This window comes from Haliotis rufescens, unplaced genomic scaffold, assembly GCF_023055435.1.
Source record: "Haliotis rufescens isolate VD_foot unplaced genomic scaffold, xgHalRufe1.0.p SCAF_9, whole genome shotgun sequence".
Taxonomy (NCBI): domain Eukaryota; kingdom Metazoa; phylum Mollusca; class Gastropoda; order Lepetellida; family Haliotidae; genus Haliotis; species Haliotis rufescens.
In genome coordinates this window covers 18305989-18319827 of record NW_025964383.1, presented here as the reverse complement: position 1 = coordinate 18319827, position 13839 = coordinate 18305989, and the positions used below count along the sequence as shown (strand labels likewise).

At 41.8% G+C, this 13839-nt stretch overlaps 1 protein-coding gene across 1 annotated transcript in view; it reads left to right on the top strand.

The window, feature by feature from the left end:
- The first annotated feature begins 3839 nt into the window (after window positions 1-3839).
- LOC124145954 overlaps window positions 3840-13839 on the top strand; it is a 40442-nt gene continuing 30442 nt past the window's right edge. The window contains exon 1 of the mRNA XM_046515943.2: window positions 3840-4692. Within this exon, the coding sequence (XP_046371899.2) occupies window positions 4585-4692 (108 nt within the window). The 5' untranslated portion in view covers window positions 3840-4584. The remainder of the gene's footprint in view (window positions 4693-13839) is intronic.

Sequence of the window (13839 nt, the reverse complement as noted above, 5' to 3'; positions counted from 1 at the left end):
GAGAAGGGAAGGAAGGAATGATGGAGAAGAGAAGAAATGAAGGATGGAGAAGGGAAGAAATGAAGGATGGAGAAGTTAAGAAATGAAGGATGGAGAAGGGAAGAAATGAAGGATGGAGAAGGGAAGGAAGAAAGGATGGAGATAGGGAGACAGGAAGGATGGAGAAGGGAAGGAAGGAATTATGGAGATGTGGAGAAAGGAAGGATGGAGAAGGGAAGGAAGGATGGAGAAGAGAAGAAATGAAGGATGGAGAAGGGAAGAAAGGACGGTTGGAGATGGGAGAAAGGAAGGAAGGAGAAGAGCAGATAGGAAGGATGGAGATGGGGAGACAGGAAGGTTTGAGAAGGGAAGGAAGAAAGGATGGAGAAGGGAAGAAATGAAGGATGGAGAAGAGAAGAAATGAAGGATGGAGAAGGGAAGAAATAAAGGATGCAAAAGGAAAGGAAGGAAGGATGGAGATGGGGAGAAAGGGCGGATGGAGAAGGAAGGAAGGACGGATGCAGAAAGGAAAAAAAGAAGGATGATGGAATGGTAGGTAGGTGGATGGATGGAAACAAGAAGGATGGATAGATGGAAGGGTGGACAGATTGAAGGACAGATTGATAGAAGGGTGTACTGAGGGATGTATATATGGATTGACAGATTGATAGAAGGGTGTATCGACGGATGTATGGATGGATGGACAGATTGATAGAAGGGTGTACTGAGGGATGTCTGGATGGATGGACAGATTGATAGAAGGGTGTACTGAGGGATGTCTGGATGGATGGACAGATTGATAGAAGGGTGTACTGAGGGATGTATGGATGGATGGACAGATTGATAGAAGGGTGTACTGAGGGATGTATGGATGGATGGACAGATTGATAGAAGGGTGTACTGAGGGATGTATGGATGGATGGACAGATTGATAGAAGGGTGTACTGAGGGATGTATGGATGGATGGACAGATTGATAGAAGGGTGTACTGAGGGATGTCTGGATGGATGGACAGATTGATAGAAGGGTGTACTGAGGGATGTATGGATGGATGGACAGATTGATAGAAGGGTGTACTGAGGGATGTATGGATGGATGGACAGATTGATAGAAGGGTGTACTGAGGGATGTATTTGTGGATGGATAGATTGATAGAAGGATTAAAGAGGGATGTATGGATGGATGGAAAGATTGATAGAAGGGTGTACTGATGGATGTATGACACACGGAACGAAGGTGATATACTCCATTTCCCATTTTTGACACAAAGATGCATACCATAAAACAAACTTGAAGTAAAGTATATTTAAAGAAAATGAAAGATAAATAGACCTTTCGTCTCTTTCAGGGGACAAACAATTAACAAAACTGCATATAGCGTTGTAAGGAAGTCTGTCTCACAGTCTCTGAACTATATTATTTTCTCTTATGCCCACCCCTTACTGTAATGCTATAGTCCTAAATGAAGCAAGTCTAGACTTTCCGCAGGTTCTAAATCTCCGTCTCACTGGGCTCCTATTCCATTTAATTGCCGTTTGTTTCTATCAAAATTATATATTTTCAGAGACTAAGCGTTAGTCTATGTTAGGCTGTGTGTTGCGTTCATACGCACCTGTCACGGATACGTACCTCTCGAGTCGGTCATCTACCTCAACGCCATATTTGTGCTATCAGATCCGGCCATCGGACATTCGCAACTGTATGCATTTTATTCGCCTTTATCTGACCATTACGTCACGCATGTGGCCGGCGTACACACTATCTACACCGGTCAGCGTAACGTGTGACAACTACACACATGTGATGACGTCGTCCGTCTTTATTGAGCAGCCATGCGAGGCTATGGAATGTTACCGTCTTCTCGAAGATGGACTCTGGAAATGGCTCTGATTTAAGCACTACTAATCATTATCAGCAATGTACTAATACTGTGTAAGCATAATCAACTAGATTCTGGGGAGACGCAGTAACAATTTGAAATATTTATGAATCACTTTCGGGTAACATCAGTGTTGATTTAACGATGTTTTACCTCAATAGGGTAATGAGACATACAGTAAGTGAGTGAGTGAGTTAGGTTTAACGCCGCTTGTAACAGTATTCCAGTTATATCACGGCGTGTCAGCTTAATGTGGGAAGAAAGCCCGAAGTGATGCAGGTCTCAGACGTTTACCACTTCGGTGAAACCCACGAGCACGGGAAACCTAGAAACATAATCGGGGCGAATCGGGATTCGAACCCACAATCATAGGTTTCTGGCGTGCCCAAGGGACGCAACTCTGCACAGCGAATTGCGGCGCCTTTGACGACTGGGCCACCCGTACCTCCGAGATATATAGAGGTTTACTACAATCCTCCGTGTGTTGGATTATTAAGTATGAACACAAGATATATCATGTCAAATATTTAACATAAAATGCCGGGACAAAGAAAGTATACATTTGAAATTTGGATTTTTCCTAAAAATTACAAACGTTACTATTAGCCGAAACACTGCAAATTTGAGCCCAAAACACAACGATACCCATATCAAATACATGACCACTGAATAACCATTTCTTGTTAGTTTCATTTCCAGGCACCTTCAAACGCGGTGTATACTTTCATGTTGAACATCAAAACATCAATATATAAGTCATTCTATTTTTTAAAATCCAGTATTCTTATTTTTGTATGATGTAAAACTAGATCACTAGATTAAAGGTAATATCCAGGGCATTAAGCTGCTCGCTGAACCATTAACTTTGTTGTTTTAGACCAGAGTGGTTTGGGCAAGTAGTACTAGCTTACAAATGACACGTTCAAGAAATCAAAATATTTGTCATCAAAATGTATACGTTCAAAGGGAAATACGCTATCGTAAGATGTCTAACATATGACTTTTTAGTTTATCTTGTCATGACTAGCATGCATCAATCTAATGTGAATGAATGTAATTTGTGACTGAATGACTGAATATGTTTGATCATTTATTTCGCTCAAGGGAACGCATGAGTTATGAAATTTAAAGTAAACTATATTGAACTTATTCCTCGGCGCATTTCCCCCCTATAGTATACATTTCTACTACTATATCTATGTGGACAGAAGTAGAGGGATTTAAATGTTAAACACGTTTAGCCAGCTTGCAGCCTGGGAAAATGTTTTGCATCCCTCTGTTCATCCATTGATGAATTAGGGTACCTACTTCCAATGATGGTTGTATCTCGCTGAGGTGAAATTTGGGTTTATGTCGAATTCACAATTGCACTTATATAGCAACGTGCAAGCTCACTGAGATACTATGCCGCAGTTTAACATGAATGCCCTACTCAGACACGGTTTTCTGACTCCGAGCCGAACAGTCCTTGTTTTATCCCCTTAATTCCGAGCGTCAGACAGGGTAACAACAATTACCGCCTTTTAACGTCATTTGGTATGACGCGGCTGGGGATCGAACCCCGGACCTTCCGATCTCCGGGCACACGCTCTGTCGATTTGACCTCGGAGGCGGTCGAATGTTAGAGAGAATCTAGAATCAAGTTCATATCTTTATAATGTGCATTTGATCGAAGTAACGAAATGCCCCAATGATTTGTTGAAACACTGTTCCAAGTCTTGTACATCTTTCATTCACGATACAAACGCTGTCCATCGTGGAATTTCATTTACCAAGTCAGCCATAGTGAAGTAGGGCGCGAGTACCCCATCACCACATTAGGTAGAAGAGATACTACACCGTTATTCCGTCACCAACCCTTTGTGCGTGACGAGACCCACCATAAAGAGATTTTACTGTCAAACTATCGCAGATGGGCAGGCACATTCCACGCAGAGCCCGGGGCAACGTAATCTGGAGTCGCAGTCATTCTCGTCACAGGCGTTGAGATGAGACGTTGAGCCTATCGGCAGCCGGTTGCTCTTGGTGAATATTTTGAGTGATGATCAGCTGTTGCGGGACCTCTTGTTGAGGTAGGGTTTGGTGATTGTTTAATTAATGACATCTGACGTCGTCTGCTGTCTCTAAGCTGGTGCAGGAAAAACGAGAGGCACGTCTGCCGGAGTGATCAACTGTCGGCGGTAGACGGAAGGAGGATACGGTGTTATTCCGATGCGGACAACTTTAAATTTACAGCTTGCGTGCACATGAACCAAAGATTGCAGTTGAAATTCATTGGAGAGTTATTTCAGTGATTTTATTGACCACTGAAGAAAAAACATAGAATCAGTTCAACATTATCGTCTGCTCATAGGATCGTCTGCAGGTGTGGTCGTCTGCCACAGACCGAAAGGTACACCTACAACATTGTACTGATATATATTGAGCTCTGTTAGGAAGACAAGTTGTCCTGACTTGATGTGAACCTTCGTTAATACGAAAGTGATGTAACCACATATTTCAAGCTGTGTGTGTACTTCATCCAGAACCTTTTTGGGATCACTTCATATTGTCGGAACTTATTCCGGAACGTGACAGGCAGCAGTCGAAGTTCGTAGCTCGTCATCAGTGCGTGCCCCTCAGTGACCCTGTGTGGAGTTTGTGAGACTGCGTATTCATACACAAGGATATCATCTTCCGCGGCATGGATATTGAAAGAAGATAAGTCGACAGCAGCAACGTCAGGGATGGCAGAGTCACCATCGTGGGTGAAACAGTTCGACGCTAGCCAGCGTCCAAGATCTAATTCCGTGCAACCAGGGACCTCTGCTTTCTGGGATGCCGATCGGAACGCGGTGAGTACTCCACGCCTTTCATAGTATATGTCATGATAAAGATTCGATGTCACTAATGTTTGTTTAAATATATCTTTCTTTCTTTTTGTAATGATACGCCCTGGTGCATTTATAATTAATCGTGTGTATATCCGTCAATGCCATGATGTCTCATAATAGGTGTTCAACATTTCCAAAGAGCTAACTGCAACTTTAAAACATGTTCCCCCTTTCTGAGTAAAATCAGGAAAATCTGAAATGTTTTAGAGATGTAAAACAATCTATTCCGAAAGAAAGAGACTAATTTCTGAAGATAAACTAGGCAAAGAATTCGTGACCACACTTTTTAATAATCATAATAATGATGATGATGATGATGATGATGATGTTTACATTTATAATGCTCCAAATCCACACCGGAAAGTATGATCAAAGGGCTACAAAACCACGCCGGTCTTAAGATCAGTGTGCAATCGAATTTCAATCTCATCTCCCTGGGTATAATTCAACCCAAGCTGCCTTGTGAGGCGCGAGAAGGTTATCAATGACATTTCCGTCTCATCCTACCGGGTACCCAGTCACTGCTTAACAGTGGCATGTTTCGAACAAAGTCACTTTCCTAAGGTGATATCACATGTAACATGAGCTGGAAGTGAAGCGGTAAACGTCTGAGACCTGCATCACTTGGGGCTTTCCTCCCACATTCAGCTGACACGCCGCCATATGAATGGAATACTGTTAAAAGCGATGATAACCCCAACTCACTCACTCACTAATATATCAGTTTCAGACATAGTACTTTCGCTGTCTCATGACAGCTCTTCAGTGTAATATATATATGTTTCACCAGCACATTTTCGACTTTCATCCAAGAAACATCTATGATGACACTATATATCAGGAGCGAAACTACCATTGTAGCAGAAAAGCAATTGCTTAAGCTTAGAAAAAAGCATAACTGAACGTGATTTATTGTCTTACTTTAGGATTTTAGTGGTAGATGGTTCGTTGCGTAAGCAATCCGCGCTCTCACAATTGTTTTCATTATAATGATAGGTTGGCTCGCGTTAAAATATGAAAATATTAATAATCATCACATACTACGAATGAACATGTAAAAACACATAGAAGTGATGTTATCGATTCGTTTTAATGTTCAAATTTTATTTGACATCATAGATGTTTCTTAAATTGAAAGTCGAAAATGTGCTGGTGAAACATATTTATTACACTGAAGAGCTGTCATGAGACAGCGAAAGTACTATGTCTGAAACTGATATAAAGACGATGATGGACTAACGTGGACTTTATTATTTTATTATATATTACATGTACACATATATATTATAATAATAATAAAATATAATAAATAAATTACTAATATTTGTTACAAATAAAACATAGACTGTCCCAAAATGCTTAAATGTGTTTAAGAGTATTTAATTTTTAGACATTTCTGGAGGGCATGCCTCCAAACCCGGTCGCTTCGCGCACTCATAACATTGATTTTGCTTACTATAATTAGCCTAGTTGCGCCCGTTATTGGCTGATCGAATGCAGGCATTACCTGTACATAGAATCCTCTTTAATCTGTCATACAGACCCTCAAACAAATATATCCAATATAGCCAATGAAAGTCTATAATGTTTGGATTACTGCAGTACCTGAAAATGAAGAAAGTCTCTGGGCTCATTTTTATTATATTTCATAACTATAATTTAAGAACGGTTTTTCGGTAAAATAAATTCATTTCAGAGACTAGATGTTAGTCGAACTCCTCTGCAGGGAATGCTACGTCACGTTTATTGCTACTGATGCATGTATCGCTGTTGTGAGCTTGTGGACATCGGGACTGCATAGGGAAGATGAAAATTGGAGGCTACCGAAACAGCATTTTAAGCAGGATTATTTTAAAAACAAAAACGATCAAATACCCAATGTGAATGATCACATGTGAATAAATACCCAATGGCTGCTAAAAAAATTATCTGAAGCCCTGACATTTACTAATCTGGGGTACAAATTATTTAACCTACCCCCCCCCCCCCCCCCCCAAAAAAAAAAAAAAAAAACCACCAAAAACAAAACAAAAAAAACCCAACAACAACAAAAATGTGAACCCCCCTCCAAAAAAAGCTATCAATTATTGCCTTGATACCTACCAAAGGTCAAAGGGTACATATTAACGACGGGTGTATTTAACATTCCACATGGTAAACGTGTGCTCAAGTCACTGTATTGTTCGACCCGTGAACATCCGGGGTAGAATAGGACTTCAGCAACCCATGCTTGTCCTAAAAGGCGACTATGCTTGTCGTAAGAGGCGACTAACGGGATCTGGTAGTCAGGCTCGCTGACTTGGTTGATGCATGTCATCGTATCCCAATTGCGTGGATCGATGCTCATGATGTCAATCACTGGATTGTCTGGTCCAGTCTCGATTATTGACAGACCGCCGTCATATAGCTGGAATATTGCTATTGTGCGGCGTTAAACAACAAACAAACAAACACTGTTCAGTCAAACCACGCACTGAGGGGGAAAGTTACGTGCGATTGATCGAAGAAAGACCTCATTTCCCCCGATAGTCCGATACAGCATCAAATACGAAACATTTAGATAATTTACTAGTTACCGCCATCCTGCTTGGTACAAACTCCTTGTCAGTTTTATTACATCGAATCTGACGTATCAGATTAATCGTACTTCCCTGCCTAGTGACAGAAGTCTTCTCTGCGTGATGTATGACCTCGTGTTGGCTTTGTGTGTTGTGACTTCATCGATGTTAATTCTATTTTATCTGTATAAAATGAAATTAAAAAAATGAGATTGATCCCCAGTGGGCATTTTCACGTGGTATGACGTATCATGGCGTATTTCAAGCGCACTTAATTGCTTTCTGGGACAAATTGCGACACACCCATTTATCGTGTTCCTATATTATCTTTATGTGGGGCGGTTGGGTAGCCTAGTGGTTAAAGCGTTCGCTCGTCACGCCGAAGACCCGGGTTCGATTCTATACATGGGTAAAATGTGCACCCGTCGTGTTCATTCGTCACCACTCGCCCCTTTCCGTAACCTGCATTCGGCTTGTCCCGGAATAACACGAGTTGGTCACGAATGCCGTCGTGATATTGCAGGGAAATTGCTAAAAGCGGCGTAAAACCATACTGACTTACATTTTGTGCTTGAAATGGCCTGTGGTTAGTTTTGGTCGCTTCCATTGTCTTGTTTATCATGTGACATGTGAATGTATGAGTACCCCAAGGCTTTAAGGGCGGTCGGGTAGCCTTGTGGTTAAAGCGTTCGCTCATCACGTCGAAGACCCGGGTTCGATTCCCGACATGAGTACAATGTGTGAGGCCCATTTCTGGTGTCCCACGCCGTGATATTGCTTGAATATTGCTAAAAGCGGCGTAAAATTAAACTCACTCACTCACTCAAGACTATTTCTAAAACATGAACTAACTGTTCAACAGATGTAATAATTATTCCTGCGTTCCTAAGCCTCGCTAGCCAAACTACAAAATATAGCCATGAAGGGACCTCTTTCATTTTCAATAACACAATAAGAGCTGTGTGAAATACAGTTAAATGTATGAGTGAGAGAGTTTGGTTTAACAGTATTCTAGTTATATCACGGCGTGTCAGCTTAATGTGGGAGGAAAGCCCGAAGTGATGCAGGTCTCAGACGTTTACCACTTCGGTGAAACCCACGAGCACGGGTATGGTGCTGACAAACCTAGAAATGTAATTGGGGCGAACCGGGATTCGAACCAACAATCATAGATTTCTGGCGTGCCCAAGGGATGCAACTCTGCACAGCGAATCGCGGCGCCTTAGACGACTTGGCCACCCGTGCCCCCGTTAAATGTACGAAATTACAGGATGAAATATGACTAATCTGAGACGCGCGTCGTGCGTCGTGCGTGTGTGTTTGTACTAGTTCGGAAAAATGTCGGTTTTACAGTGCAAGCCCACTGAGACACCATGCCGCAGTTTAACTTGGATACCCAACTCAGAAGCGGTATACTGACCCCGAGATGATGAGTCCTTGTTTAAAAAAAACCAATGCCGGGCAGGGTAACAACAAGTAGCACCTTTAAGGTGATCTCTGCTCCAAAATATGATAAGGAACAAAAGCACTCAGGATGGAACGGAGACACTGTCCTCCACAATAATTGTTTGTTTGTTGTTTAACGCCGCACTCAGCAATATCCCAGCTGTATGATGGCGGTCTGTAAATAATTAAGTTTGGACCAGACAATTTAGTGATTGATATTATGAGCAACGATCCACGTCGTCGAGGTTCGATGGCTTGCTATCAACTTAGTCAGCGAGCCTGTCCCCCCGAACTATTTAGTCAACTCTCACGACAATCATAGGTTGCTGGGGATCTTTATTCGTACCCGGAATCCCAACGGTGATCACAAAATAACGGTACTTGTTAATTGTTATACTGTTGTGAATCATAATTGACATATCTAATAGTGTTTGAACGACTTGAATAACGTTTGCTGGGTCTGCCAATTTGAAAAGCCTAGTTACTCTTTATGTAATCGAACGCTTCCGCGGTTTTGAGATAGAGCGTCAGCCCGGAGAGCGGAAGGTCGGGGTTCGATCCTCCACCGCGTCATACCAAAAGACGTGAAAAGATGGTACTTGTTGTTATTTTGTCTGGCGCTCGGCATTAAAGGTCTAAAACAAGGACTGGTCTGCTCGGAGTCAGTATGAGAGGGGCAAGCACTATAAAATCGGCATTAATCCGGACAAGAACAAGCAGCCCACCCACCCACCCCACCTCCATCACCACCACACACACGTTGATGCACGTCGTTTAAGTGCAATACTCTTGATCGTTAAACCCCATTTCACCTCCCCACTGTCTTTATGTAAACAAAAACAAACAAACGAGGTTGCCTTTTGACGGAACATGCTCATTGCTAAACAAAAACAACCTCTTAAATTAACAGAAAGTGGACACGGGGTTGGGCTCAGCAAACGACATAAAGTATGACAAGCATTTTTTTAAATCCCGAAGCGCAGTCCAGATACAAATTCAACCCTATCTTGTCGCTAGACTACTCACAAGCAGCTAAGGGCCACCGAATCTGTCCTATTGCTATAGTCGGGTGGCCCTTAACTTCTTGTGAGTAGTATGAGTACAACACATGGGAAGGTGTTGGCTGAATATTTCTATGATTTAAACGCCGTGTCAGTGGGAACAATCTACCTGTCAGTCTCACGCATTAACTTTACACGTTGTCTACGAGGGACTTCACTTGAGCACGTTATGCATACGATTAGGCCTAATCCCGTCCTGGAAATTTATCGTATATTTTAGCGGGCGTGGACTGGTTTCCGGGGAGATGTGCCTACTTTTCACCTGTGAATGTATGCTACGTAACATAAATGAATAACATAAATGAATAACATAAATGAATAACATTTCTAGCGTGGCCGTGGATGAATGTTCACAAGCCATACTGGCAATGTAGGATGTCAGTTTGCGTTGCATGGAATGTTTGCGCGGCAGTGCAGTGACAATATATACCACAATTCGCTGCTTGTTTTTTTGTATAAGATTTAACCTGTAAAACTATGTTCACTTATACATAGAAGTTATATAAAACGACAACGCCAGACAATAACCAGTCTCGATTATCAGACGAAACAGATTCCATTGGGAGTATAAGGCAAAAAAGCGGTGAACATTATATAAATGGATCACTGAAAATCAGTGAAGACACCAGGTGTTCGCTATAAAACACACGCGAGGAATAATTCGGGTGTCTCGTCCCTTAGGTGAACTGTACACACTTTATCGCTGTTATCATTATTCAAATGCTTTAAACTTTGCTTGCAGTTTAAGTGTCCAGTAACCTCGTTATTCCGGAAGCCCTTTGCATGTGGACACCTCGCTTTACGGACGATTACTTTTCCAGACGTCTAAAACTATGAACATGACATTTCACCGTACCCATGATTTAATTGAGAACGATTCCGTCTGTATTAACGATTACATAACGCTGTTGTGAACAGTATCAATTTTAATTGATTGAGTGTGGCTTTTAGCAATTTTCCAGCAAGATCACGGCGGGGATAACAGAAAATGGGCTTCACACATTGTACCCTTGTTGGAAATCAAACCCGGGTCTTCGGCGTGACGAGCCAACGCATTAACCACTAGGCTACCCGAACGCCCTGTATCAATTTTAAGGTATATGTTGTGTTCGCGTCAAACAAAATAAGGCGTATCCCCATACTACTAAGGGACGTAACTCTGTATTATGGCGTTACATACCATGGGGACTGGTACCTACTCAGTATAACGATGGTCAAATGGGAATTGATTTCTGAAATATCCTAAGACAACTCCCCACTAGTCTATTAACCAGCTCAGACAACAGATTAACTTGTCCAACTGCTCTGTGTCCCGTAACGGTCGTCACGGTGACGTAACTAAGAAGACAGCTGTCACTGCGCTCCATCACCGTTACCGGCCTAATGGCTGGGCGGTGATGTTCAATGATAGCAATGATTGTTAGCATGACATATGACAGACACATTTCCTTTGTACAACCGCTGATAAGGTAATCCGTGTGTCTGGCCCGGAGATGACCTTGAAGACAAGCTGATGGGACGGAAGGTCAATTACATAAATATTCTGGTTTCTCATTTACAAAACCTTCATCGCATCAAATTTTAATTACTGACCCGTTATTTTGCACTTCTGCAACAAAGCCACCACAACAAAATTAAAAACAATTCAGGAGAGATACCTTAGAATTATTTATGGTGAGCTCACGTCCCAGTCTATTAACTATGACTGGCACTAATTTTCTTCATGTATTTTGTTTGTTTGTTGTTTAACGCCGCACTCAGCAATATTCCAGCTATATGACGGCGGTCTGTGTAAATAATCGAGTATGGACCAGACAGTCCAGTGATTGACATTTTGAGCATCGATCCATGCTTGCTGTAAAAGACGACTATGCTTGTCGAAAGAGGCGACTAACGGGATCGGGTGGTCAGGCTCGCTGACTTGGTTGATGCATGTCATCGATTCCAATTGCGTTGATCAATGCTCGTGATATTAATCTCTCGATTATTTACAGACCGCCTTCATACATCTGGAATATTGCTGAGTGCGGCGTTAAACAACAAACCAACCATATGCAGCTGCTCTATTTGACAAAACAGTAAATGATCTCCCCTGTCCGACCGCTATGTTATTTAGTTCTTTTTCACGTTCTATTTCGGGGCGGTGGGTAGCCAAGTGGTTTAAGCGTTCGCTCGTCACGCCGAAGGTCTGAGTTCGATTCCCCACATGGGTACAATGTCTTAAGCCCATTTCTGGTGTCCCCCGCCGTAATATTGCTGGGATATTGCTAAAAGCGGCGTGAAACTATACTCAGTCACTCCTTCCAATTTTTATTTCCGGTACAAAATCTGTCTTTTTTAGGGGGCATGGGTGGCCCAGTCGTCTAAGGCGCCGCGATTCGCTGTGCAGAGTTGCGTCCCTTGGGCACGCCAGAAACCTATGATTGTGGGTTCGATTCCTGATTCGCCCCATTATGTTTCTAGGTTTGTCAGCACCATGCCCGTGCTCGTGGGTTTCACCGAAGTGGTAAACGTCTAAGACCTGCATCACTTCGGGCTTTCCTCCCACATTAAGCTGACACGCCGCGATATAACTGGAATACTGTTAAAAGCGGCGTTAAACCGAACTCATTCACTCACTGTCTTTGTTAATGTTTCTTGTTAAAACGGGAAAAAAACCATCTCTTAAGAGCTAATGTACTTTAATACCCCGTGACAAACGTTAAGGTATTCTTGTATCATGACTGTTTTTGGAAGGGAGATTTAATTATTTCATGTAGGTCACAATACTAAAAAAGTAATGGTCTTTATTTGGCCACGCCCAGCGTATCGAGATGAAAGATGTTGGTAACCGGTGTAAAAAACGAAATTCAAGTTGAACGGGTCGTTTCTTAACACTCCTTGAAATTGAAATAAAACATGGTAACATGAAAGTTATATAACATATTTATTCATCCTAATGTCGTTTCTGTTTATTTTCATAGTACTTGATATTAACCAATACTTATTCAAATTAAGAGTTCATATAAAACGCATATTCCAAAATTGATGACCCGTGAAGTTTCCGGGGTAGAATAGGTCTTCAGCAACCAATGCTTGCCGTAAAATGTGACTAGCTTGTCGTAAAAGGCGACTGACGGGATCGGGTGGTCAGGCTCGCTGACTTGGTTGATGCATGTCATCGATCCCAATTGCCTGGATCGATGCTCATGATGTCAATCACTAGATTGTCTGGTCCAGATTCTATTATTTACAGACCGCCGTCATGTAGCTGGAATATTGCTGAGTGCGGCGTTAAACAAACCAACCAAACCAAAATTGAAATAATTTTTATTTCGTCTGATGACTCACATTATCAATAAATCTTCATATAGCCTCATAAAAAGGAATGAAAAATATGTTTTTTTTATCCGTCACCTTTTTCAAATTAATGACATTACTGTTCTAAATCAGCCTAAACGGGTCTTCCAACAATCAATATACACAGAGGCCTCTGCTGACACTTTCAAGGTATTGTTCGTGTATCATCAATCAGCTCACTATATACCTGACAACACTTGACAATCTTAAACATTGACAAAGCAATCAATTAATCAACTTGTGGAACTCCCTTGTCCTGCATCAGTCGAATGAATTTACGCACGTAACTGATGGTTACACAATTTGTCATCAGGGTAATTCTTAACCATGTTAATTGATGCTTAGCATAACATTATTACCAAATGTATCTTTCTGTGCGGATCCGCTTTTGAAAATAATTTAAATAACCGGAAAGACATTCGTAAATGTCGCTCCAGTGGGCGTAAAAGGCGGTGAATAATCATATGAATGGATCACTGAAAATAACTGATGACGTCAGGGTGAGCATGTCCTGCCCTACAGGTAGTACCCGCCACTCACACAATTTGCATAAAAATATATGTGTTTGTTGACTGACACACCTAAGAAAAATCTCGCAAAAAAAAATCAGTATTTCAACGATGCTTCTTAATTTATTATTACGCAGACCAAACTTTTAAGAAATCGCTTAAAACACCTGATTGCAGGTTTTGTGCTAATATTTG